The sequence below is a fragment of the Erinaceus europaeus genome, chromosome 1 (genome assembly GCF_950295315.1).
Source record: "Erinaceus europaeus chromosome 1, mEriEur2.1, whole genome shotgun sequence".
In the NCBI taxonomy this organism is placed as follows: Eukaryota; Metazoa; Chordata; class Mammalia; order Eulipotyphla; family Erinaceidae; genus Erinaceus; species Erinaceus europaeus.
The window spans coordinates 90,769,493-90,796,544 of record NC_080162.1 but is presented as its reverse complement, the minus strand read 5'-3'; the positions used below and the strand labels follow the sequence as shown (position 1 = coordinate 90,796,544).

At 48.7% G+C, this 27,052-nt stretch overlaps 1 protein-coding gene across 4 annotated transcripts; it reads left to right on the top strand.

Moving 5' to 3' along the window:
• Positions 1–1,374: 1,374 nt before the first annotated feature.
• ZNF335 (zinc finger protein 335) lies at positions 1,375–26,821 on the top strand. Of its 4 annotated transcripts, XM_060190903.1 has the most exons (28): positions 1,375–1,486; positions 2,175–2,401; positions 4,928–5,168; positions 5,959–6,036; positions 6,227–6,526; positions 6,631–6,771; positions 8,180–8,326; positions 12,877–13,108; positions 13,197–13,374; positions 15,282–15,394; positions 16,605–16,623; positions 16,747–16,863; positions 17,250–17,326; positions 17,415–17,575; positions 18,445–18,677; positions 20,605–20,698; positions 20,801–20,895; positions 22,221–22,480; positions 23,902–24,013; positions 24,098–24,472; positions 24,950–25,092; positions 25,164–25,318; positions 25,450–25,553; positions 25,641–25,718; positions 25,911–25,994; positions 26,076–26,141; positions 26,221–26,302; positions 26,394–26,821. In XM_060190903.1, exons 2-28 carry the CDS (start codon positions 2,231–2,233, stop codon positions 26,519–26,521), a joined length of 3,984 nt encoding a protein of 1,327 aa, XP_060046886.1. In that variant the 5' UTR covers positions 1,375–1,486; positions 2,175–2,230; the 3' UTR covers positions 26,522–26,821. The 4 variants fall into 4 exon arrangements, with proteins under 4 accessions (XP_060046886.1, XP_016048043.1, XP_007533117.1 ...); XM_007533055.3 differs by lacking the exon at positions 1,375–1,486 and having other exon boundaries at positions 1,673–2,401; XM_060190906.1 differs by lacking the exons at positions 1,375–1,486; positions 2,175–2,401 and adding an exon at positions 2,836–3,038.
• Positions 26,822–27,052: the final 231 nt, after the last annotated feature.

Here is a 27,052-nt window from a genome sequence, read left to right as displayed (position 1 = left end):
TTTTTTTTTTTTTTTTTTTGGCTTCAGGGTTATTGCTAGGGCTTGGTGTCTGCATCATGAATCCATTGCTCCTGTGGCCATTTTTCCTTTTTTTTTTTTTTTTGTATAAGACAGAGAGAAATTGGGAGGGGGAGGGAAGATAAAGAGGAAGAGAGAAAGATAGCCACCTGTAGACCTGCTTTGTGAGGTGACCCCTACCCCTGCAGGTGGGGATCCGGGTTACAAACGGGATTCTTGCGCAGGTCCTTGCCCTTTAAAGTACAGGTCAGTAAAGTAAAATAAATATACACTCTGAAGGGTCAGAGCCAACTGTGCCAAGATGGAAAGCAGCTTTGTATAATTTTTTGTTTTCTGCTCCCTCGAACCCCTTTCCCTCTGTGATCTTGAACAAGTCACTCTCTCTGTTTTTTTTTAATCAATAAAGTGGGTAAATACTAATCACCCTAGCAGACGTATGCAAAAATAAAGTTAACATTTTATTTTTATTTTTATTTATTTATTTTTAACTAGGGCACTGTTCAGCTCTGGCTTATGGCAGTGTGGGGGTTGAACCTGGGACATGAAAGCCTCAGGCATGAAAGTCTCTTTGCATAACCATTATGCTATACCCTCACCCTAAAGTTAACATTCTTAATCAGATATTATTAGGACTACATGAGAAAAGGGTACTATAATTTAAAAGTGTGAATCGGAAGACATAGTCTTATTTTCAATCCTCTTAGATTCCTTTACTCTTCTGTGCCCGAGATGATAATGACAATTCTCATAAAACGACTATGAGGACTAAATAAACTGATGCAGACAAGGTGTCTAAACAGTGAATGGCACAGGATGCTTTAAGTGTCATGATTTTGGTACTTCATTTTGTCATGAATTTGGAACCTACATTGCTTGGGGCTTTGGGATCAAAGACTTGTATCCATCTGTATGGGGATTATATGCTCCACTGCTTCTAGAATACGGCGAACCTAAAAGGGAAAGATTCGAATAGACTGAAAGAGCGTTAAGTGAAAGCAAGAAGCTCGGGAAAGCTTCTGGCATTGCTCCAGTGCCCAGTCTGCATATCCAGGTGCAACCAGGCTTTACAGAGCGGCTTCGGGGGCGTGACCAGCCCCTTTGGAACCACACCCCCAACGTGGAGCCGACCACGCCCAACCCTGCGGCCCAGGAAAGGGACCCAGGTGACGTCACACGTCGATCCCATGTAACGCTCCGCAACAAGAGAAAATAGTCCCAAGCCCAGAGTATATTTAACCACCCGTATTAGGCAACACACAAAACTCCAAACCGTTCCTAGAGTCTACGTCGGTTTTACGGCCTCCTGGGAAGCCCCCCGGCGCACTGGAAACCTGTCTTTCTCCTGATCGGCGTAGAAAGTAGTTCCGGACTACGGTAGGCCGATAGATCCTTCCGCAGCGGGGGGGAAAGAGGATGGCGACCTCGTCGATGCCGGAGTTGGAGAGAAACGAGGCTACGAAAGTGTCAGGTAAGCGTCAGTAGGGCCAGGTCCGCTCCACCGCACCCTGACGTAAAGTGGGGTCACACTACAGGGATACCCGGTGGCGAGGTCCTGGGCCGGCGGGGCTGTCCAAACAGGGCCCCGGGGTCCCAGGCCCTTTAGTCGCTCTCGTACTTGCCTGAGCGGAAACCAGAGCCGCCACAAGATGGCGTCGGGCCTGGAGCACAGGCAGCGCCGGGGACAGCCCCGAGTCTCCAGGCCCCGGGACCGTCGCCGTCTGCCCCCTCCGCATGGGAACCAGGGGAGGGGGGAAGCGAGCTGCTGACCCAGAGGGCCTGCGGGCTGTACCACCGAGCCTGCACCCGGGTGGACACGGGGGTCGTAGGGACTGAACCACTGAGCCCGGATGGGGCCCTCAGGGCGAAGCGCTCTGCGGGAATCACGCCGAAGAGAAACAGATCAAGACTACCAGCCGCTCGCTGAACGCCCCATCCCCGGGGGTGGGGGTGGGGAAGGGCCCCTAGACTGGCAGGCAGGGCTGCCCGGCCTTGTTTCCGCCGTAGCGCCCCAACTTTAAACACGGGAATGCCCCGCCCCACCGGAGACTCAGCCTTTGCATCTGCAAAATGGGCACAAGGGCGCCGCAGGGTGGGCGGCGGCTGCCGGGGCCAGGAAGGTGGACCATGTGCGCCAGCCCCCTCGCTTCTTCTCGCAGAGTGAAGCCCCCAGACTCCAGTCTCCCCCGCCACAATCGGGGAAGCCCCCAAGCCGATGGAGGAGAACGAGGTGGAGAGCAGCAGCGACGCGGCCCCGGGGCCTGGCCGGCCCGAGGAGCCCTCGGAGAGCGGCCTGGGTGTGGGCACCTCGGAAGCCGTGTCGGCGGACAGCAGCGACGCGGCTGCCGACCCCGTGGGGCAGAGCACGGACCGCGGCGGCGCGCTGGTATGGCCGCGGGGCTGGGGGCGGGGGAGCCGCCTGCGAGGCTCTCAACTATTGAACTGATACTCCGTGTTTTCATTTACCGTGACCCAGGCATCATGCTTTCCCATTTGAGCGTCGTTACTTTGTAAGGCACTTGTCACTCTCCCAGCATTTTACGGAAAGGGAAGCCGAGACATTCAGCACTGACAGGGCCAGGATTCAAATCTGGGCTATGATTTCACTCACTGCTCTCACTCCGCGAGGTTCATGTGCTTTGTTGTTGTTTTGTTTTGTTTTGTTTTTGAGTTAGATGCAATAATATTGTAGGGGGGAAATGGACTGTACTATTTCAAAACTGGTATTGAAGATTTGACCTGGAGAGAACAGAGCCAAAGCATTAAAGGCCTGGCCACTTCTCTAGTCTTGACTGGGAGGATAGGAATATGCTTCATAGCTTAGAAGAGCTACTCTCATTATGATGGGAGAAATGAAAGACACATTGACTTTCATTGGTAGCAGAACAACGCCCTTACCTGTGGAGGCACGGGGCATCCAGCAAATGCATGAATGTATGGAAAAGTACTCATTTGTGAAGTGCTTTTATGCCAGGCTGCTATTCCTCCAAGTAAGAGTGTATGCAACTTTAGAAATAAAATAGGTTAGTTGACATCTTGTCTTGAAAGGACTTTCAGGCCTTTCATGTGACTGGGGGCTGGAAAAGTGGGGAAAGAAAGCTTTTTAAGAGGTCTAAGTCAGCTCAAAGAAAGACTGGGAGGGCGGAGGGTAGATAGCACAATGGTTATGCAAACACATTCTCGGGCCTGAGGCTCCAAAGTCCCAGGTTCAATCCCCTGCACCACCATAAGCCAGAGCTGAACAGTGCTCTGGTTAAAAAAAAAAAAAAAAGACTGAATGGGAAAGCTGTGATTGTCCTCCTGTCCACCCGGTTTTTTTTCCCCCCATGAGGCCTGGCTCTGCTTCTTATTCAGTGGAAGATCACCTTGAGCCTCAGTCTTACCATCTGTAAAATGGAGCAGGGACACCTGCTTCTGAAGATGCTCTGTTGTGAATTTATTCCACACAGTCTCTTGGAAACGCTTTGTCAGGTGTGGGGGTAGGTAGCATAATGGTTATGCAAAGAGACTGTCATGCCTAAGGGTCAGTCCCCTAAACTACTTTAAGTCAGAGCTGACCAGTGCTGTGGTTTAAAAAAACAAATGCTTTGTCAAATGATCTTTTCCTTGCTGACTCTGCCACTCCCTAGCTATGCGACTAAAACAAACTACCTACCTAGTTTGTAGTTCTCATTTTTTTCATCTATCAAAGTGGGAGTGGTAAATATGCCTGTTTTGATATAATTTTTTGTTACATATATAATTTATTTTGGATAGAGACAGAAAACAAGAGATAAGGGGAGATAAAGAGGAAGAGAGATAGAGAGACAGAGAGAGAGACACACCTTCCCCACTACTTCAGGGCTCATGAGATATTCCCCCTGCAGGTTGGGACCAGAGGCTTGAACCCAGGTCCTTGTGCTCTGTAATGTGTGGACTCAACCATGTGCACCATCACCCAGCCCCCTCAATTAAAATATTGATCACATGACATAGAGGGACAGAAAGAAGCCAGAGCAGCAAAGCTTCCTTCAATGCAGTGGGGGCTAGGCTCGAACCTGATCTTTGTACACATGGCAAAGCAGTATACTATCAAAGTGAGCTATTTCACTGGCCCCCGTTAGATTTTTTTTTGTGGGGGGGGTTAAATCAGTGTATGCAAAGCAATCCAAAAGGTACTCAACACATAATAACTCAGTAAATGTTAGCCTTCTGTGATATTATCTGCAAGACAGTGGGTTTTTTTTTTTTTTCCTTCTACCAGGGTTATTTCTGGAGCTTGTTGCCTGCACTATTTCACTGCTCCCCATTGACTCCCCCCCCCCTCTATTGATAAAGGAAGGGGAAATACCTATGGTACTGCTCCATCTCTTATGAAACTTCCCTTTTGCAGGTGGAACCAGGGGCTTGAACCCAGGTACTCAAACATGGTAATGTGTGCATTTTACCAAATAGTTGTCATTTTCAAGACACAGCACTATAGAGATATACAACTATGGCCCCCACTGTGATAGGAAACAGGTGACTACACTCTGAGGTCAGAAAGGTTTTAACTTGGACTTGAGGGAACAGGAGAGGCAGAGTCAGCTTCCTAGAAGAGTTATTAGCCAAGTGGCAGTGAGAGAATAGGGAAGGACCTAGCCTTGGTTCTTGTTGGGAAGCCTTTCAGGCATAACTTACTCAAAAACCCAGTGAAAATCATTCCACCTGACTGTAATATGAAGTGTGGGAATGTATAGAGCCCCTGACCTGACAAGAATCAGGAACCCTGGGACTTGTTCTTGGGGGAGTCTTTAGAGGGCTTATGCCACTTCCTCAGTGGGACTGAGGGTGTCTTACACCACTCACCTTGTCCATTGACTGAGGAGAACTATCTAGTTTGTGCTGCCTTCCCGGTCCCTGGCTCCTGACCTCCCTGTTTTTTGTTCCCCAGGAAGAGGTATCTGAGAGCAGCTCAAGTACAGACCCTCTTCCCCATGGCTACCTCCCTGACTCATCCTCTGTGTCCCATGGACCAGTTGTGGGGGCAACAGGTGGTCCTCCAGTCCTGGTACACTCCAGCGCACTCCCAGACCCCAACATGTTGGTATCGGAGTGCACAGCTTCTTCTTCGGATTTGGGCTCAGCCATCGATAAGATCATTGAATCTACCATTGGTCCAGACCTAATCCAGAGTGAGTAAAGCAGAGGGTGGCATGGGTTGTCTGTCACACAGGGGTTGCCCTGCAGAGTTCAGCTGGACCAGCTATGCACAACACGGCTGCATGAGTTCAAGCAAACAATTTTATTACTCCACAGCAAAGGAACAAATACCCCTGCCCACAGTGGTGAAAACTTTGAGGCCTTAGTAAGACAGTGCCAGGGAGGTTGGCATCACCTAAATTGTGATAAACACTCAGTGAATGGAGAGACAACAGTATTTTGTACTGGGGTCAGTTCCAAACACCTGCTATATGCAGTTGCTCCTTTATTCCCCTCAGTAATCCCAAGAGGTAGGTAGATGTTGTTATCCTTACAGAGAACTTAAAATAATTCACCCACTGCCACAAGTGTTGGCCATGAGCTCAGATAATATGACCGCAGAGTTCATGTTCAGGATTTGTTACCTATTATTGATACCTCTATATGCTGCAGCATCTCATAAGCCTTGCCATGTTCTGGAAAAGCCAGAAAGTGGTGCAAGAGCAGGGCCTGGATGTTGGGGAACTTTTCAGAAGAAGGTTGGGGGCTCTCTACATTTAGTCACCAAAGGTGGGGCATCTGGGTAGCTGTGACTTCTATGAGACTGTGCACTGGCTACTGGGCCAGCATGTCATGCACCAGACACCCCAACAACCATGCTCTGTGGCAGCTGAGACTTGGATGATGTGTCTTTTGACATTGCATGGCTGAAATAGAATGAGTATGGGTGGTGACTACTGTCATTGTCAGATGGGAATTACCTCTCTCCATGTCTCTCCCCAGACTGCATCACTGTGACTAGTGCTGAGGATGGTGGTGCTGAGACTACACAGTACCTAATCCTACAGGGGCCAGATGATGGTAAGACCCCAGACACCAAACTCTGCCACAAACTTCATCTTTTAGCAGATTGCCTACTTATCTGGACCTCGGTTCCCCTGCTGTCACTCTGGTGGGGAGCTGGGTTCTAGGATTCCTGGTCCTTCCTGAAAGGAACAGCTATTCCTCTTAACTAACATCCCTTCCCTCTGGTTCCCTCTGCTATCCCCAGGTGCCTCCATGGTGTCACCAATGTCCAGTTCCACCCTGGCCCATAGTCTGGCAGCCATCGAAGCCCTGGCTGATGGCCCCACATCTACATGCTTTGAACCATCTGAGGAGGTGCAGGGTAGGCCTAACTCCCCAGCACAACCACCCCCAGGTTCTGGTGCTGAGGAGCCAGACCTGCAGAGTCTGGAGGCCATGATGGAAGTGGTGGTAGTACAGCAATTCAAGTGCAAGATGTGCCAGTACCGGAGCAGCACCAAGGCCACACTGTTGCGCCACATGCGGGAGCGGCACTTCCGTCCAGGTGAGTTGTTTGCAACCTACTTGGCTGGGACTGCATGGGTGGGGGTGGGGGTGGGGGTAGGGTGCCGGGAGCCAGACGTGGCAAGCCTGTCCTTCATCCCCAAGCAATAGCCACAACTACAGCAGCTGGGAAGAAGGGCCGTCCGCGAAAGTGGGGCTCCTCTACCAAGACCCCAGAGGAAGAGGGGCAGGAAGAGGAAGATGATGACGACATTGTAGATGCTGGAGCCATTGATGACCTAGAGGGTAGGCCAGCTACTCCCTCTCCTACCTGCTTCTATCAAGCTCTTGACTTACGTAGAGGGCCAGGGAAAGGGGTTGGCCTAGATGTAGCCTCAGATGCTGACAGTATGAGGCCAAAGGAGCTAGGCTTCTGACACCAGGTTTCTGAGTGCAGTGGTGCAGGCTATGCACTGATAAATCCTTTTTTTTTTTTTTTAAACTAGAGCTCTACTTAGCTCTGGCTTATAGTAATGTTGGGGATTGAACCAGGGACCTTTGGTGCCTCAGGCATAAAATACTTTTTTTTTTAATTTTATTTATTTATTAGATAGGCAGAGAGAGGGAGTCAGGCGGTAGTGCAGTGCTTTAAGTGCATGTGGCATAAAGCACATGGCCAGCTTAAGAATCCTGGTTCAAGCCCCCGGTTCCCCACCTGCAGGGGAGTCACTTCACAGGCGGTGAAGCAGGTCTGTAGGTGTCTGTCTTTCTCCCCCTCTGTCTTCCTCTCCTCTCTCCATTTCTCTCTGTCCTATCTAACAATGACGACATCAATAACAACAACAACAATTTTTTAAAAAGGGCAACAAAAGGGAAAATAAATAATTTTTAAAAAGTACATATAGATAGGCAGAGAGAACTTGAGAGGGGAGGGAGAGAGACAAAGAACATCTGCAGCCCTGCTTCACCACTTGAGGCTGCAAGTGGGGACTAGGGGCTTGAACCTGGGTTTTTGTGCACTGTAATGTGTGTGCTTAACCAGGTGTGCCAACCACCTGGCCCTATGAAAGACTACATAATCATTATATTATCTCCCCAGTCTAGCTGTCTCCTTTTCTTTTCTCCTCATGCCCCCCCTTTTTTTTTTTTACTTAATGGGGCAGAGAAAATTGAGAGGGGAGATATAGAGGGAGAGAGACATCTGCAGTCCTGCTTCACCACTCATGAAGAGATAGAAAGAGAGTGAGAGACACCTGTACCACTGTTTCACCTCTCATGAAGATGGAAAGGGAGTGAGAAACACTTGTACCACTGTTTTACCTCTCATGAAGCTTCCCCTCTGCAGGTAGAGACTAGAGGATTGAACCCAGGTCCTTGCACACAGTAACTTGTACACTCAACCAGTGTGCCACCATCCTCTCCCTCCGACCCCCCCCAACTGTTTCATAACAATAAATGGATTACCTTGAGTAGGGCACCTTTTTCTAATTTACATTAAGCTGCCATATCAGTTAGTATAAGGTATCAGGAAAGGACTACACACAGCCATCAGGGCTTTCTGGAGGAGACATCACTAATGGGCTTAAGGAGCAATGGGCAGGGACTGGGAACTGGGCCTCATCCTAGGGCCACTGGGCAAGGGGTCAGGGCATATAGGGCAGATCCAGCAGTCATGTTCTCCCTCTGTTTCTAATACTTGATAACCTACCTACAGAGGACAGCGACTACAATCCATCTGAGGATGAGCCCCGAGGCCGGCAGCTACGGCCCCAACGGCCCACTCCCAGCACGCCAAGACCTCGAAGAAGACCTGGCCGGCCGCGGAAGATACCTCGGCTGGAAAGCTCAGAGCTCCTGGATGGTGAGATTCGGTCTTAGGAGGCATCTAATTTTCCTTTTAATATATTTTTATTAATTTATTATTGGATAGAGACAGACAGAAATTGAGAGGAGAGGGGGAGATGGAGAGGGAGAGAGACATCTGCAGCCCTGCTTCATGAAGCAGATGGGAACCCAGGGTCTTGAACCTGAGTCCTTGTGCACTGCAGTGTGTGCACTTAACCAGGTGTGCCACTGCTTGGCCCCAAAGGCATCTAATTCTCTGCTGTGTTTGTGTAGCTGTGGTGTCTGAGTGCCATGGGAGTAGGTTATCTGAAGCTGGGGTGTCCTGTAGGCCTGGTAAAAGAGAAAGCCCTCCCACAAATCTGAGAAGGTTTAAGAAACCATATATCAGCTTTCTGAAAAGGTTTTTCAGTGGTTGATTGTCACAGCATGAGGCAAGTTTATATCTTTATGACTGAACTAATAAGGCTTTTTTTTTATTATTGGGGGAAGGCATTGTTGAAACTTTGCACATACATGATATCTATCACATCACTCTGAGCCAACTTTTACAGTCAGAGGGAGCAGCTAGGTTTCCTCTGGTGCTATAGAACTCTCACATGGTGCCAGGGCACATGGCAAGGCAAGTACCCTATTAGGTGAGCTATTTCTCCAGTTCCAAGATTTTATTTATTTATTTTCCTTTTGAGAGAGAGACCAGGGAACCTCTCTAGATATTGGAGATTGAACCCAAGACCTCACACATGGAACATATGCATTCTGCCCAATGATCAGGTTCCATATCCCTTGAAAGAATTTTTAAGGGAGTCGGGCTGTAGCACAGCGGGTAGCACAAGTGGCGCAAAGCATAAGGACCGGCTTAAGGATCCTGGTTCGAACCCCGGCTCCCCACCTGCAGGGGAGTCGCTTCACAGGCGGTGAAGCAGGTCTGCAGGTGTCTGTCTTTCTCTCCTCCTCTTCCCCTCCTCTCTCCATTTCTCTCTGTCCTATCCAACAACAACAACAACAATAATAACTACAACAATAAAACAAGGGCAACAAAAGGGAATAAATAAATTAAATAAATATTTTTTAAAAAGAAAGAATTTTTAATTATTGGGAGTCAGGCAGTAGTGCAGCAGGTTAAGCGCAGGTGGTGCAAAGTGCAAGGACCGACATAAGGATCCTGGTTCGAGCCCCCAGCTCCCCACCTGCAGGGGAGTTGCTTCACAAGTGGTGAAGCAGGTCTACAGATATCTGTCTTTCTCTCCCCTTCTCTGTCTCCCCCTCCTCTCTCCATTTCTCTCTGTCCTTTCCAACAACAATGACATCAATAACAACAACAATAATAACTACAACAATAAAACAACAAGACCAACAAAAGGGAATAAATAAACATTTTAAAAAATTGGGGGGGTTGGGTGGTGGCGCACCTAGTTGAGCGCATGTATCACAATGTGCAAGGACCCGGGTTCGAGCCCCCAGTTCCCACCTGCAGGGAGAAAGCTTTACAAGTGGTGAAGCAGGGCTGCAGGTGTCTGTCTCTCTCCCTGTCTGTCACCCCCCCTTGATTTCTGGCTGTCTCTATACAATGGATAAAGATAATAATAAATTTTGAAAAAAGAATTTTTAATTATTAATTACTAAAATGAGAACAAGTCTGAGTCCTAAGTCTCTGTTTGAGGAGCATTGGCTTGGAGCATTATAAGCTAGGAACAGGAAAAATCTACTTGAGAGCATGAATTCCAGTTCTGGCACCTACTGACTAAGTGACTTGAAGCATAAAGTTTGCCCTCTAAATCCCCTATTCCATTTTTATGAAGAGAGGTATTAGCAACAGTTTCCTTTAGGATTGCTTTTTAAGGATTAAATATTCTCAGAAAAGTGCATGATAGCTTCTTCTGTACATGCAGTGTAGGATTGTTATCTGTTTTATTCTCATTTTCTTTAAACATTTTATTTTTTGGAGCCAGGACTTCAGGCATGTGTGATTTCAGTGCTACTTCTTTTTTTTTTTCCTTTTTCTCCTTGTTCATTTAGATAGACACAAAGAGATGGAGGAACAGAGCACAGCTCTAGAAGTTCATTGGGTGCCTTGTGCCATAGCACCTCTTACATGGTGCCAGGAGCTCAAACCTGGTTTGCACACTTCGTGTAGGCATCCTACCAGCTGAGCCAGCTCTCTGGCCCCAGTCTCTTTTTGTCACCAGAGTTATCACTAGGGGGTCAGTGCCTGCATAGAGACACCACTACTCCTACTGGCTTTTTTTTTTTTTTCTCCTTTGATTAAGGTTAAGGTAGAAAGGGAGAGATACAGAGAAATAAAGACATTTGCAGCACTGGTCTACCACTTGTAACACTTGCCCTCTATAGGTGAGGACCAGGGCCTTGAACTTGGATTATTAAGCATGGCTGTCACCCAGCCCCAGTTCTTTCCCCTAATCTACTTTTTATTCTTCTTTATTTTCTTTCACTTTCTTCTTCTCTTCTTCATCCTCCTCCTCTTCCTCCTCCTTTTCCTTCACAGTGGAAAAAGCACTGGACTCTCAACCATGAGGTTCTGAGTTCAATCCGCAACAGCACATGTACCAGAGTGATGTCTGATTCTTTCTTTCTTTCCTCCTATCTTTCTCATTCATAAATAAATAAAATTTAAAGAGCACCAGCCTCTTAAAAAACAAAAGAAAAAAATTGAGAGGTATGGGGGAGATAGAGAAGAAGGTTGCAGCACTACTTCACTGCTCATGAAGCTTCCCCTTTGCAGCTGAGGGAACAAGGATTTGAACCTGGGACCCTATGCCTGGTAATGTATGTGATCACCACCCACTTTTTCTCACCTCCCCATCTCCCCTGGGTCTCTTAAAAATAACTCTTTACTGAGGGTTGTTTGGTAGTGCAGTGGGTTAAGCGCATGTGGCACAAAGCACAAGGACCGGCATAAGAATCCCAGTTGGAGCCCCCGGCTCCCCACCTGCAGGGGAGTCACTTCACAAGTGGTGAAGCAGGTCTGCAGTTGTCTGTCTTTCTCTCCCCCTCTCTTATCTTCCCTTCCTCTCTCCATTTCTCTCTGTCCTATCCAACAACAATGATAATAATAACCACAACAATGATAAAACAACCAGGGCAACCAAGGGGGAAAAATAGCCTCAAGGAGCAGTATTCATGGTGCAGGCACTGAGCCCCAGCAGCAACCCTGGAGGCAAAAAATAATAGTAGTAATAACTCTTTACTAAGTTCTATGTGTGGAAAAGAGTCCTAAGTTCAGGACTCTGAATTTTTTTATAAGGCAAGCATGCCTGTATAACCTAGCAGCCCAGTAAAAAAGCAAATGTGGGGCTGGGTGGTGCCGCACCTGGTTGAGCAAATGTTACCAGGCCTAAAGACATTAAGTCCCCACCTGCAAGGGGCAAGCTTCAAATGAGTGGTGAAACTACTCATGGTCTCTGTGTGTGTGTGTGTGTGTGTGTGTGTGTGTGTGTGTGTTTATCTTCTCCTTCCCTCTCAACTTCTCTCTGTCTCTATCCAAAATAAATAAATCTATTTTTTAAAAAGAAAGTGTCGGGAGTCGGGCTGTAGCGCAGCGGGTTAAGCACAGGTGGCGCAAAGCATAAGGACCGGCATAAGGATCCCGGTTCAAACCCCGGCTCCCCACCTGCAGGGGAGTCGCTTCACAGGCGGTGAAGCAGGTCTGCAGGTGTCTATCTTTCTCTCCCCCTCTGTCTTCCCCTCCTCTCTCCGTTTCTTTCCTATCCAACAACGACGACAACAACAATAATAACTACAACAATAATACAAGGGCAACAAAAGGGAATAAATAAATAAAATAAAATATTTAAAAAAAAAAAAGAAAAAGAAAGTGTCAGTCCGGGAGGTGGCACAATAAATAAAGCTTTGGACTCTCAAGCATGAGGTCCTGAGTTCGATCCCCGGCAGCACATATGCCAGAGTGATGTCTGGTTCTTTCTCTCCTCCTGTCTTCCTCATTAATAAATAAAATCATTTTTTAAAAAAAGAAAAAGAAAGAGTCACTAGCATCATCTGCCATTTCAGTTTTTAAACCATTATGTTGAAATACTGTTGATTGTTTTTGAACAGACGACACATTCTGCTTCAGTGGGCTCATGGGTATAGACTGCAAAGCCCTCTCCCTTCTGCATACCCAGCCTCCTCAGAACATGACAGCTAATAACTGCTGCTGTTGCTCTCCAGACCATAGAATTTCTCCGTGAGGTCCCTAGTGCAATTCTTCTCATCTTTGACCAAAAAGGGGAATGAGACACCACAAAGAAGGGAGTGGCTTTGCCTGAGCACAAAGAACAAATGTATGATGGAGCTGAGACTGGTCAACACAGGTCTTCTAATGGGGAGGACCCCCTCTCTGGCTGTTACTTCAGACTTTCATGTTTAAGCCATGCTCTGTTGATAATATGTTAGCTGTGGGGCATGGATTGTCTGCATTTGTCAGTGGCCTTATTTGCCTCCCATTTGTCTATTACAGTGTTGGGAGGGTTTTGGTGGGCCTCTAGCACCTGCCTACATCTGTCCAAGTATATATCCATGATTGATTGTGACCTGGCATGTCCATGACAGGTGTGGAAGGAGAGCCTCTAGTGAGTTCTCAGGGTAGACAGAGCCCTCCAGAGCCACAGGACCCCGAAGTGCCCAGCTCTTCTGAACCAGGAAGCTTGGTAGCCCCTGTGGAACCTAGTGTGAGCCAGTCAGACACAGAAAATGCTGCACCCTCATCACAGGAAGAACTGGACACACCACCCCGTCGCCGTGGCCGACCCTCCAGACGCTTTCTGGGCAAGAAATACCGCAAGTAGGTAGAGCAGAATGGAGTGGCAGATGGGGGAGGCAGTGTGGCAGCCACAGTCTAGTCAGTCATTGCCCCCACACCCTCCTTCTAGGTACTACTACAAGTCTCCCAAACCGCTTCTGAGGCCTTTCCTGTGCCGCATCTGTGGCTCCCGATTCCTGTCTCATGAGGACCTGCGTTTCCACGTCAACTCCCACGAGGCTGGGGACCCTCAACTCTTCAAGTGCCTGCAGTGCAGCTATCGCTCCCGCCGCTGGTCCTCACTCAAGGTGCAGTAGCTGAAAAGGAGAAGATGCTGGCACCAGGGAGGAAGGAAAGCTGAATAGGAAAAGAATGCAAGAGCCAGCTGGTTGGTGGCACTAGGAGAGAGAAGTTAGAAGGCATTCTTGGGGGAGTCAGGCAGTAGCGCAGTGAGTTAAGCGCAGGTGGCACAAAGCACAAGGACTAGTGTAAGGATCCCAGTTGAAGCCCCCGGCTCCCCACCTGCAGGGGAGTCGCTTCACAGGTGGTGAAGCAAGTATCTATCTTTCTCTCCCCCTCTCTGTCTTCCCTTCCTCTCTCCATTTCTCTCTGTCCTATCTAACAACAACATGAATAACACCAACAATAATATCTACAACAAATAAAACAAGGGCAACAAAAGGGAAAATAAATAAATATAAATAAATAAATAAATAAATAAAAAGACCCAGGGGGCTGGGAGATAGCTTATCCAGTAGAGTACACAACTATACTATGCCTCAAGGACCTGGGTTTGAGCCCCTGATAACCACATGGGAGCAGCATGCAAAATGGGAGTTGTTCCATGAGCCAGAGCAGTGTGCTGTGTTGTTTCCTTAGTTCTTGCCCTCTAAAATTATAACTATGCACCGGAAGACTGGAAGTGGTGAAGTTGTACAGGCACAATGCCCTGCTGAAAACCCTGGTAGCAAAAGCAGAATAACACACCTAGATTTACTGCCCTCTGTCAGCAGGTGGTAGTAAACAAGGACATTTATGATGTCCATAGCAAGAACAGCCCCCCCCCCCCCGGATGTGATAACACTATACAGTGTGCACTCTACAAAATGGTAGTATATGGGGGGCCGGGCGGTAGTGCAGCCGGTGGGGAGCTGGGGGCTCGAACTGGGATCCTTAACTCTGGGTCTTGCACTTTGCAGCACGTGCACTTAACCCGCTACACTACTGCCCGACTCCCTGTTTTGTTTCTTTTTTTAAAGCCAGAACACTGCTCAGCTCTGGCTTATGGTGATGTGGGGAATTGAACCTAGTTTTATATGATTCAGTACATGAGAAAGTTTTCCACTAGATAGCAGTAATTTGTCTTTTTAAAAAGGACTCCTTTTTGCCTAAATGTACCAGTGGGCCTGCAGCAGCTCTGAGCCTTCTTTTCCTTTAGTGCCCAGTTTGCATAAGCAAACTGATCTCACCCACACACAGCTGAGGAGATTCGTTGTACTGGGAATTAATAGATTGATTAATAGATTCACATGGCCAATGTGAAGTGGAACATTCACCGGGAATGTTTAGGCACAGGTGGCCTTCACACCTGTGTGCTTCTATATGCAGTCCTTTCTTCCTTCTTTTCTTCCTTCCCTTCCATATAGATTGTTGACATGGAATCTGTTTTCATGGATCCCCTAGAGAAATGTCCTTTAGTGTAGTGGGAAGGGCTTAGTCCCCTGGATCTGCACTGTCTTAATTTACAAGATCACTACAGGGCTCTGGGTAAATCATTTCACTTAGCCTCAGATTTCCACATCTGTCAGGTGGTGGGCCAGCACTGGTTCTGGCACTGAGTAGGTGCTTTCCCCCCCTAATTTGTTTATTCTCTTTTATTTGTTTATTGGGTAGAGACAGCCAGAAATTGAGAGGAAGGGGAAATAGGGAGAGAGACCTGCAGCCTGCTTCACCACTTGTGAAGTTTTCCCCCTAGGAGGGGGCTGGGGGCTTGAACCCAGGTCCTTGTGCACTATAACTTGTGTGCTCAACCAGGTGTGCCACTGTCCGACCCCGAGTAGGTACTTTTGTTGAGAATCCCCGAGCTTTGTAGACCTCAGTGCTTGCAGTACACCCTAATTTTGCTAGTCTGTTCCCATAGCAGCTGTGAGGCTCTGCTCGTGGGTGGGTACCGGAGGAGAAGCCAAGTCCTAACTCACTGTCCTTACTCTCTCAGGAGCACATGTTCAACCACGTGGGCAGTAAGCCCTACAAGTGTGATGAATGCAGCTACACCAGCGTTTACCGAAAAGATGTCATTCGGCATGCAGCTGTGCACAGCCGGGACCGGTCAGTGGGTGTGGATGGAATGGGGACAGGGTTAGGCCGGGCCCAGAGTAGCCATTGTTGCCATTTATTGAACACCCACTCTGGGCCAGCACAATGCAGATAGCCAAAAGCAAGGCCATACATCCCAGATCCCAGGCCTTGAGGTACCTAATCATTATCCTCCCTGCTATAAACTTTAGTCTTTTTATTATTATTTAATTTTTTAATTATCTTTATTTATTGGATAGAAACAGCCAGAAATCAAGAAGGAAAGAGGAGATAGGGAGAGAGACACCTGCAGCCCTGCTTCATTCTTGAAGCTTTCCCCCTGCAGGTGGGGACCGGGGGCTCGAACCCGGATCCTTGCGCACTGTAACATGTACACTCAACCAGGCGTTGAGTGCCACCGCCCAGCCCGCCAAACTCTAGTTTTCCCATTTGTTCCAAAGGTGGTGATCATCAATGGAGGAAGGGGCAGAGGGAGTTGTGTGCCTAAAGGAACTCTAAATAATTATAAGAAGATCTCCTAGGGGACCAGGTGGCGGTGCTCACACTACAGTGCACAAGGACCCAGGTTCAGCCTGTGGTCTCTGTCCATCTCCCTCTCCTCTTGGCTTTTCTGTCTATATAAAATAATAAATATTTAAAAGGGAGGGAAAGATCTTCTGAACTTTATATCCACATTCTTTCTCTCATACTCAGAGAGCAGACGTGGGACAAATGGGAGTAATTGCTACAAGACTACTAACTCACTGGGTTATAATTAGTTCTTCAGCTTCAAGAAATAGTTAACTTATGGGGGTTGGATGTTTGAATAGAATTTAGGTAACAGGGATCTATGAGCTGGATCCATGTTTGTGGGAAGGTAACTCTTAGATACTTCCATGATTGTGGGTGAGGTGCAACTGCTGAGCATACAATTCTGTATATAAACAAGATTAGGGACATCAGGTTAAACACCTGGTTCTACAGCTCTCTTTCTACAAGATTCCCAGACCCTTTAACATGCTAATGTGTCTTGTGATTAAAAGAAAAAAATACACCATTCCCAAATGTGGCTGAGTCCAGAAGTCATTCAGAGTATCCTTCTTCGTGTTTTCCTTAGAAACTCCCATTTGGGAGATTCTGTTCTAAGAAAAAGGACTTAAGTGGGGAGAAAGGTTGCTCAGAACTGAGTTTGGTTGATGCAAAAGGTCAGTAATGCTTTAACTCCTGTTCCTTTCTCCACTAGGAAGAAGAGGCCAGATCCGGTGAGTCTGGTGACCAGAAAGGAGCCTGCTTGAGAGCTGCTTGTGAGCATGGGGGCAGGAGGTAAGGTCTCACCCCTTCTCCTCCTCTTCTCTCCATCTGGTCCTCTTTTTGCCCCTTGCCAGACCCCAAAGCTGAGCTCCTTCCCATGTCCTGTGTGTGGGCGCATCTATCCCATGCAGAAGAGACTCACACAGCACATGAAGACACATAGCACTGAGAAACCCCACATGTGTGACAAGGTAGGTGTGGCTGAGGGCTGGGGTGGGTGGTGAGGAGCCTTTGTAGGTGACCCCTTTTTTTTTTTAATTTTTTTTAATATTTAATTTATTTATTCCCTTTTGTTGCCCTTGTTGTTTTATTGTTGTAGCTATTGTTGTTGTTGTCATTGTTGGATAGGACAGAGAGAAATGGAGAGAGGAGGGGAAGACAGAGAGGAGGAGAGAAAGACACCTGCAGACCTGCTTCACTGCCTGTGAAGCGACTCCCCTGCAGGTGGGGAGCCGGGGTTCGAACCGGGATCCTTATGCCGGTCCTTGTGCTTTGTGCCACCTGCACTTAACCCACTGCACTATAGCCCAACTCCCTGGGTGACCCCTTTCTATCTTACTAACTCCCCACTCCACAGTGTGGAAAGTCCTTTAAAAAGCGCTACACCTTCAAGATGCATCTGCTCACGCACATCCAGGCTGTTGCCAACCGCAGGTACATCCCCAGAGGCCCCTGGTGCTGGCATGCCTGTCCACACTCTCCCTACCCCATAACTAAGCTCCCTCCTTCTAACCATCTTCAGGTTCAAGTGTGAGTTCTGTGAGTTTGTTTGTGAGGACAAGAAGGCACTGCTGAATCACCAGCTGTCCCATGTCAGTGACAAGCCCTTTAAGTGCAGCTTTTGCCCGTACCGCACCTTCCGAGAGGACTTCCTGCTATCCCATGTGGCTGTCAAACACACAGGTCAGGCCTCTTACCCTGATCCCACCCCGCAACCCTCAGCTCATCATGCCCTAATATTAGACTCAGCTCTTCTTCCTCTCCCTTCAGTATTCCAGCCTTGGGGGTAGCCACAGCCCTGAGAACATAAAAAGAACCAACCCCTGTAGGTATTCATTCCTTAGCCTTGGCTTGGATTCCAGATTAGCTAGCAACTCACTGGGTGACCCTAGGCAGTTCACTTGCCCTCTCTGAGTCTTGCTTAGCTGTGAAGTAGGGGTTGGATAGTGAAATCAGAAGTACCTACCACAGTGGTTATAAAAGTGGATTCCACTTGTTTTCTTGAGTCTTGTCTGTGCTGGGCCTTGGGGCTAGAAATATGTTTTGGGTCTTCGTCTCTGCTGCTCAGCAGAGAAACTAGCATCAGCATTATTACATGCTTGGTGCACAAAAGTTATACAGGTAAAGGTAGCTCTTTCTCAATGCTCAGTCCTCTGGCAGGCATGACTAGGGGAAGACTAGAGAAAGGAGCTAGAGATGCCCGATCTCGATCCCTTCCCCCCTCCACCCTCTCCCCTCTCCCTCTCTGTGTGTGTGTGTGTGTGTGTGTGTGTGTGTGTGTGAGAGAGAGAGAGAGAGAGAGAGAGAGAGGGAGGGTGGGGGGAGGAGCAGTGCACTGATTAATAAGAGGAGTGGAGTGCATAGCCATGTGACCATAAAAATAGGAACTGGCAGGAAGGCTGTAAGTGCAGAGGACAAACCGGGCTCATTTCGGTCCTGGTTCTTCTGGGAAGGACCCCAGCATGTGTTTCAACTTGGGAATGAATCACTGGGAGTGAGTGAGTTTCTAAGAGGGAGTGAGCAGGCACAAGCATCCCCTCGTGTGCCTCTAGGGGCGAAACCCTTTGCCTGTGAGTACTGTCACTTCAGCACTCGGCACAAGAAGAATCTCCGCCTGCACATACGGTGCCGACATACAAGCAACTTTGAAGAGTGGGCTCGGCGTCACCCCGAGGAGCCCCCTTCCCGCCGTCGCCCCTTCTTCTCACTACAGCAGATTGAGGAGCTGAAACAGCAGCACAGCACAGCCCCTGGACCACCCCCCAACTCCCCAGGTTCTTCTGAGGTAAGCTCAGCCAAGCAGAGGTGGCTTAAGAGTGGCCTAGGATGACACATGCTATCACTTCTTTCTTTTTCTTTTTTTTTTTTTAATATTTATTTATTTATTTATTCCCTTTTGTTGCCCTTGTTGTTTTATTGTTGTGGTTATTATTATTGTTGTCGTCATTGTTGGATAGGACAGAGAGAAATGGAGAAAAGAGGGGAAGACAGAGAGGGGGAGTGAAAGATATACACCTGCAGACCTGCTTCACCGCCTATGAAGCGACTCCTCTGCAGGTGGGGAGCCGGGGCTCAAACTGGGATCCTTACTCTGGTTCTTGCGCTTTGTGCCACCTGTGCTTAACCACTGAACTACATACAGCCTGACTCCCATATACTATCACTTCTCCCAGCCCCAGCATCTTCATCTGCACCTTGAGTTCAATAACAAGATGATCCCTGCCTCCAGGTTGTGGATAAGAGCAGCAAAGGTCACAGCTTGCCAGCTCAGAGTAGAAGCAGCTTTTTAGTGCTGGTAATAGAGAATGGACATATCAGAATACCAGTAGCTTATTTGTGATAATAGTTAATTGTTCCTTTTTTTTTTTTTCAAAGCCAGACCTGTGTAACCTGTGAAATTTCACCATTCCCACACTGCAGTTTCATTCAGAGAGGGAGAGATACCATAGCTCCCCAGTGTGGTGCTGGGGCTTGAACTTGTGCCTTGCATGGCAAAGGATATGTCCTACCCCATGAGCTCTTTTTCTAAGCCCCTATTATTTTATAAAAAGGCAATCCAGTTCTTTTAATAAATTTTTTTTGGTCTTTATTTATTTATTGGATAGAGATAGCCAGAAATGGAGAGGAAAGGGGAACATAGAGAGGAAGAGACACCTACAGCCCTGCTTCGCTGCTTGTGAAGCATTCCCCCTGCATGTGGGGACTGGGGGCTTGAATCCTAGTCCCTGTGCATTATAACATGCACTCAACCACATGTGCCACCACCCGGCCCTGAAGTCCAGTTCTTTTAAATTTTTTTTTTTTTTTTTGATGAGTTCTGTTAGAGCAGTTGTTGAACCCAACTCAAACAAATTAAAATTGCTAGAGAAGCTTAAAAACAACTATCCCACAGAGACTCTGATTTAATTGGCTTATAGTGGGTCCCATGGGATGACATGTTTTTAAAACTCCTGTGTTGAGAAATGAGCTGAGTTGAGAAGTAGGTATATCAGATAACCCAGAATCTTACTGAGTTACAGTAGTCTGATAAGACTCAATAGTTTGCTCTTAAATTTGCATTTAATGCAGTTGATACTGCCACAGTCATAATATTGTACTTTGGGTAATTAAAGCTGCCTTGCAGGGAGAGAGAAAAAGGTCAGCAGTCCAAGGCTGATGTGGTGGCTCTATGTTCAATCATTAAGGACTAAGTTTTCAGATTATATTCCTAGCTATCCTAAGCATATGACTTAGAACTGTATGATTGCTTTGTGGTACAGCACAGCTGCAAGAGTGCTATTCTTCCTAGCTGCATCTCAGTAAGAAGTAGGAAGGAAGGATCAGAATTATCCAGTTATGCCGTTATCAATTTGTCTCCCTGGCAACCATTACCAGAAATTCCTGCTTAGCCACATGTCCACACTTCACCTAGCTGCAAGGAAAGCTGGGGAACCTAATCTGTAGCTCAGGATGTTGCCTCCTGCCACTCCAGCCAAGTGAAGGATCTCTATGCTGTGTTTGGAGAGCACAGGTTCGCTCTGGAGTCGGAAGTCCCAGTTTTGTTACTTTAGTACCTGTAGGCGTTTGATCTTGTTACTCCACCTCTCTGAGCCACAGTCACTTCTGTATCATTGAATTGGTCATTACCTTGGGATGTGGTCTGGAAGTTGAAATGTAACTGACACATGGTATGTCCTTGGTCAGTAGTACTTGAAGCCCTCTCCATCCTGCAGATACCCTCAGAGGCTGCACCTTTCCAGTCAACAGAGACCCCCCCACTACTCTGCTCTGACACCCTGAGTGGCGCTACTATCATCTACCAGCAAGGTGGGCCCAGGAAGGATGGGAAGCTGGACAGGGTTATGCTGCTGGTGGCTGGGGGTGATAGTTTTCCAGCCCTTTCTAAAGCTTGGGTCCCTCCTGACTCAGGAGCTGAGGAGTCTGCTGCCATGGCTACACAGACAGCCTTGGATCTGCTGCTGAACATGAGTGCCCAGCGGGAGCTGGGCACTACAGCACTACAGGTGAGCCACTGCCCAGCACTGTGAGAGGGGAGAGCCATGGATTTGGCTGCCTTCAGACTAGTAGGGGATGGCATGAAACCTCATCAAGAGGACAGTATATTTTATTTTCTTTATATTTATTTATTCCCTTTTGTTGCCTGTGTTTTTATTGTTGTAGTTCTTATTGTTGTTGTCATTGTTGGATAGGACAGAGAGAAATGGAGAGAGGAAGGGAAGGCGGGGAGAGAAAGAGAGACCCTGCAGACCTGCTTCACCGCTTGTGAAGCAACTCCCCTACAGGTGGGGAGCTGGGGGGGCTCGAACCCGTATCCTTACGCCGGTCCCTGCGCTTTGTGCCACATGCGCTTAACCTACAGCTCTACCACCTGATTCCCAAAAATATGTTTTATTTCAGTGAGAGAATATGAGAATGTGTGTGCCCACGCCCACATGATGACCCAGAGCACCACTCAGCTCTTGCTTATGGTGATGCTAGGGACTGAACTTAGGACCTTCGGAGACAATGTTAAACAGCTCAACAATAAGGAGTCGGGCAGTAGCACAGCGGGTTAAGTGCATGTGGCACAGAGCGCAAGGACCAGCATAAGGATCCTGGTTCGAGCCCCTGGCTTCCCACCTGCAGGGGAGTCACAAGTGGTGAAGCAGGTCTGCAGGTGTCTCTCTCAATTTCTTGTTGTCCTATCCAACAATGACATCAATCAGAACTATAACAACAAAACCAAGGGCAACAAAAGGGAATAAATAAAAAAGTATTTTGGAAAAAAACCCAGCTCAACAATAAACTACAACTCTTGTACCAACTGGGACCATGGAGTCTCAGGGATGAGTCCCTCCATAACCATTATGCTGTCTCCCTCACTCTTCATTTCAATTCTATATTCATTTGAAGCAAACTATGGAATAAGATCAGAAGTAGACCTCCAACCTTACTTCATTGAAATGATTTGCCTCTTGACCTTCTGGTCCCAGGATTTCTCAATCTTAAGCCAGATAGTTGTGGTAGTGGCTTTTTACTCCCTGGAATAAAAGCATCACCCTGCTTGAGAGGTAACTCCTGCCACTAGAATACACTCCCTTCATTTGTGAGGAAAATGTGTCCAAACATTGTGAAATACCTCCTGCAACAGTATCCCCGTCTTGTCTTTGTGAAGTCTACTTCTAGTTGCTAGGTGAGTTTTAAAAAGCTAGAGTGTGTCTTATGGTTTGTGCAAATCAGTGGTGATGGCACCTTTTCAGGTCAGTATGAATGAGCTTTGAGGTACCAAGCTAGAGAAGGGTCATGAACACCATACATCCTGCTCATATTATCAATGGTGCTATTACAGGTGGCTGTGGTGAAGTCAGACGATGTTGGAGCAAACTTAGCATCTCCTGGTGGGCAGCCCTCCCCAGCAGATGCCACTCCACAAGTGGTGACCCTCCATGTGGCAGAGACGGGGGGCAGCATGACAGCTGAAAGCCAGCTAGGCCCCCCTGAGCTGCAGCAGATCACCCTGGCACCTGCTTCATTTGGTGGAACTGGTTACAGTGTCATCACAGCACCACCCATGGAGGAGGGGACTTCAGCTCCTGGCACTCCTTACAGGTGAAACCTGCCACTTCAGCCATTTCTAGATATGCTGAGTCAGAGAAGGACCATGCCTAGTTAACAAGAGGTAGAACATGATAAAGTGACTTGGGCTTTAGGGAGCTGTAATTGTTTTGGGAGGTCAGGCACTAACTTTCAGCCACTTACATGCTCCAAGCATTTACATTCATGAACTAACCTATTTCTTGGAGGTCTACATTTTTCTAATGCTACAAATAAGCAAATAGGTCAGGGAGCTTACATAACCTTACCTAAGGGCAGACACACAGTAGGTGGGGGTTTGAACCCTGGTTTCCTTGTTCTGTGTCATCCTTGTAGTGCATTTTTGGAGCATGTTCGAGTTCATTGCCAGCATGGAGGCCCAGTAGCTGCACTGATGTCCTCTATTCTCTTTCCCTCTTCATTCCTTTTCTCTCTTACTGTATCTCTCTTTTTAAACTTATTTTAGGGGCCAGGTGGTGGTGCACCTGGTTGAGTGCACGTTACAACACACAAGGACCCAGGTTTGAGCTCCCGGTCCCCACCTGCAGGGGGAAAGCTTTGCAAGTGGTAAAGCAGGGATGCAGGTCTCTCTCTGTCTCTCTCCTTCTCTATCTCTCCCCCCCCCCCTTGATTTCTGACTGTTTCTATCCAACAAATAAATTTAAAAACTTACTTTACTCAGCTCCGGCTTGTGGTGCTGGGGATTGAACATGGGAATTCACAGCCTCAGACATGAAAGTCTTACACAGAACCATTATGCTGTCTCACAGGCTCCTCTGCTTCCTATACTCTTGGGTGACCTCAGGGCAAAACATATTACTGTGCTCATTTAACTCCTGAGCAGCCAGAGGAACACATCAGTGGAGAGTAACTGCTGTGCCAAATTATTCAACTGGGATGGGAGTCAGGGTCCCTGGGCATCTCGTCTTGAGCACTGCCCTCCACTTGGGTTGTAGGTCCTTCTCAGCTCTGCCAGGACTCTCTGCCTCTCTGAATCCCACCATGCCTATCCTGGTGGCAAGAGTTACATCTCAAGCACAGTGATACACTGGACGTGTGGCAGCCACTTAAACAGTGCAGTGGAGCATTGGACTCTCAAGCTAGAAGTCTCACATTCCATCTCTCATATGTAGAATGATGCTTTAGCTCCCTCTCTTCCCTCCCCTCCCCCAGCTAATAAATACATAATATTTTTGAAAGAGACAGTGGAAAGTGGGAGAGATAGTATAATGGTCATGCAAACAAGACTGTCATGCCTGAGGCTCTGAAGTCCTAGGTTCATCACCCACACCACCATAAACCAGAGCTGAGTAGTGCTCTGATTAAAAAAAAAAAAAGGCAGAGCCACAACTTACACTAGTAGCAATTGCTCCTCCATGGATTTATTTCTTGGGAAGAGGACTCCCTGCCTCACCTCTTCCCTTCTGTACCCACAGTGATGAGCCCCCAGGGGAGGCAGCCCAGACTGTGGTTGTGAGTGACAACCTGAAAGAAGCTGGCACCCACTACATCATGGCAGCTGAGGGGACCCAGCTGCACCACATTGAGGTGAGGCTAAGAATAGCCACCCCTACACCATTGTCTTTTCCTCCCTCTGTCTTCTGTGCCTTATGCCCCCTCTCCTCTCCGCAGGTGACAGCAGATGGTTCCATCTCATTCCCAAGTCCAGATGCTCTGGCTTCTGGAGCCAAGTGGCCCTTGCTGCAGTGTGGGGGGCTGCCTAGAGACACTGCTGAACCCTCATCTCCAGCCAAGACCAACCGGTTAGGGGACCCCCCAGTTCCTACCTCCCCACCTCTTGCTACCAGCAAAGCCCTGGGCCTGGTAGTGCCCTCCTCACCACCACCTGCAGCCACTGCATCATCAAAGAAGTTTTCCTGCAAGATCTGTGCTGAGGCTTTCCCAGGTCGAGCTGAGATGGAGAGTCATAAACGGGCCCATGCTGGACCTGGTGCCTTCAAGTGCCCCGACTGCACCTTCAGTGCCCGCCAGTGGCCCGAGGTCCGGGTAGGTGCTGCCCCACAGCAAGCTGGCACTCACTAGACTAGTTGGTTGTGTAACAAACCTTGATTGCAAACTCCTGAGCCAGACCCCAAGTCTGAGAGCAGAGACCTAATGGTGGAGCTTGTGGCTCATTTCTCAGCAGAGCCCGATCTTGCCCTGATTTGTACCTTTTTTTTTTTATCTTTACTTATTGGAAAGAGCCAGAAATTGAGAGAGAAGAGGGTGATAGGAAGGGAGAGAGACAGAGACAGACACCTGCAGCCCTGCTTCACCACTCACAAAGCCTTCCCCTTGCAGGTGGGGACCGGGGGCTTGAGCCTAGGTCCTTGAGCACTGTAACATGTACGCTCAACCAGGGGCACTGCACCCAGACCCCCTAATTTGTACTTTCACCCAGCTCCATTTTAGCCAAAGGTGGGATCCCTGGACAGCTAGCCAGCTGCCTTGACCCAGTGGTGCCCTAACTCTACTCTTCTGCAGACCCACATGGCACAGCACTCCAGCCTGCGGCCCCACCAGTGCAACCAGTGCAGCTTTGCCTCCAAGAATAAGAAAGACCTGCGGCGGCACATGCTGACCCACACCAATGAGAAGCCTTTTGCATGCCATCTCTGCGGGCAGCGGTGAGGCTCGGAACAGGTGGACAGGGCACACGTGGTGGGGCCGCCCCTGAGCCTTCTCCTCTCCCCTTTAGTTTCAACCGGAATGGGCACCTCAAATTCCACATCCAGCGGCTACACAGTCCTGATGGGAGAAAGGCAGGAACCCCTATGACCCGGACCCCAGCCCAGACCCCCACCCAGACCATCATCCTGAACAGTGATGACGAGACCTTGGCTACACTGCACAGTGAGCTGCCCCTGAAGCCCTGGGTGGACCAGGGACTTGAACAACTACCTAGAGAACACCTTGGGTTGGAATGGTCAGGGCAGTTCAGGTTTTCCCTGGAGCCCCTGGGTGAGAACCTCCCTCCCTTCCAGCTGCCCTCCAGTCCAGCCATGGCGTCCTGGGTCCTGAACGGCTTCAGCAGGCACTGGGCCAGGAACACATCATCGTTGCCCAGGAGCAGACAGTGACCAATCAGGTAGGAGTTGGGGTTGCCCACCCCCAAATCATGGGCAGGAATGGGGCATATGAAAAGCTAAGATCAGAGTTGGTTTGGCCTTCACAGGAGGAAGCTACTTACATCCAAGAAATCACTACAGCAGATGGCCAGACTGTACAACATCTGGTGACCTCTGACAACCAGGTGAGCCACTGTAACCACTTCAGCCATGAGTGCCCTTCCTCCCCACTTGGGAAGGAACAGTACTTTCCAAACCATTCTTCCCAAGCTCCATGCTAAACGACTGCTGCTGATGGTGGGTGACCCTTCCCCACTCCGCCTTCCTAGCTGAGCTGCTGAGTGGAGCCCTCAACACCTGTTTGCTCTCCCCTTCAGGTACAGTACATCATCTCCCAGGATGGAGTCCAGCATCTGCTACCCCAGGAATATGTCGTAGTCCCGGAGGGCCATCACATCCAGGTAGGCCAGGCCTGGCAAGGGAGTAAAAGAAGGTTGTATAGCCTCCTTCAAGGGTCATGGATTGGCTTCCTCTCTCTCTAGGTACAAGAAGGCCAGATTACACACATACAGTATGAACAAGGAGGCCCGTTTCTTCAGGAGTCTCAGGTAGGACCTTTGGAGCCAGGCGGAAGTAGGTATGGACAAGGCTCCTTCAAGACCACATCTCACTGCCTTCTCCCCTCAGATCCAGTATGTGCCAGTGTCTCCAGGCCAGCAACTTGTTACACAAGCCCAGCTTGAGGCTGCAGCACACTCTGCTGTTACAGGTACACGGTGGGCCCTGAGAACTGCAGGGGGCTGGGGCCAGGCCTAGCTCCTGGAGCCTCAGGCTCACCATCCTTTCCCCTCCCCTGGCAGCGGTGGCTGATGCTGCCATGGCCCAAGCCCAGGGCCTGTTTGGCACAGAGGAGGCAGTGCCTGAACACATCCAGCAGCTTCAACACCAGGGCATCGAGTACGACGTCATCACCCTGACCGATGACTGAGCCCCAAGGGCCCAACGCAGACCATGGATATTGGGGGGCAGCCTTGCTGGAGGGGTGAAGGGAGAGGGTGTCCAATGGAAGCCACTTCCCTATTCCACTCTTTAGGGTCTCTAGATGCTGGGCAGCCAGTATCCTGTCACCCCACGGCAGCCACATCTGTGCTGCCAGGGCTAGGGAAGAGCCATGGTCCCCAGCCAGGACATGTTGGGTGCTCTAGCCTGCAGGCAGGCTTTGGGATAGAAATTTATTTTTGTTTGAATGGGCCCTCTATCTCAATAAAGGGACCAGAGTCCAGCCCTGGCCAGCTTATTTTGTCCACTTGCTTCTATAGCCTAAACTGGGCAAGGAGCCCACAGGGTGGGAGCAAGTGAGGCTACCTGTGCAAGCCTTCAGCACACAGTCCAACACGGGGACAGAGGGCTGGAATGGCGAGAGCCTCACTGAGCACCTTCAGATCCTACTGAGGCCCGGGGAGCACATGCTCCTTGCAGGGCTTTCTGAGAGGATGGGTGCAGCCAGATGCCAGTCTGC

Excerpts from the sequence above, each read along its gene's own strand:
- ZNF335 (XM_060190903.1), top strand. The coding sequence starts at position 2,231 with ATGGAGGAGAACGAGGTGGAGAGCAGCAGCGACGCGGCCCCGGGGCCT. Across the intron at positions 2,402-4,927 it reads CGGACCGCGGCGGCGCGCTG|GAAGAGGTATCTGAGAGCAG; the intron begins GTATGGCCGCGG and ends TTTGTTCCCCAG. Across the intron at positions 6,772-8,179 it reads AGCCATTGATGACCTAGAGG|AGGACAGCGACTACAATCCA; the intron begins GTAGGCCAGCTA and ends ACCTACCTACAG.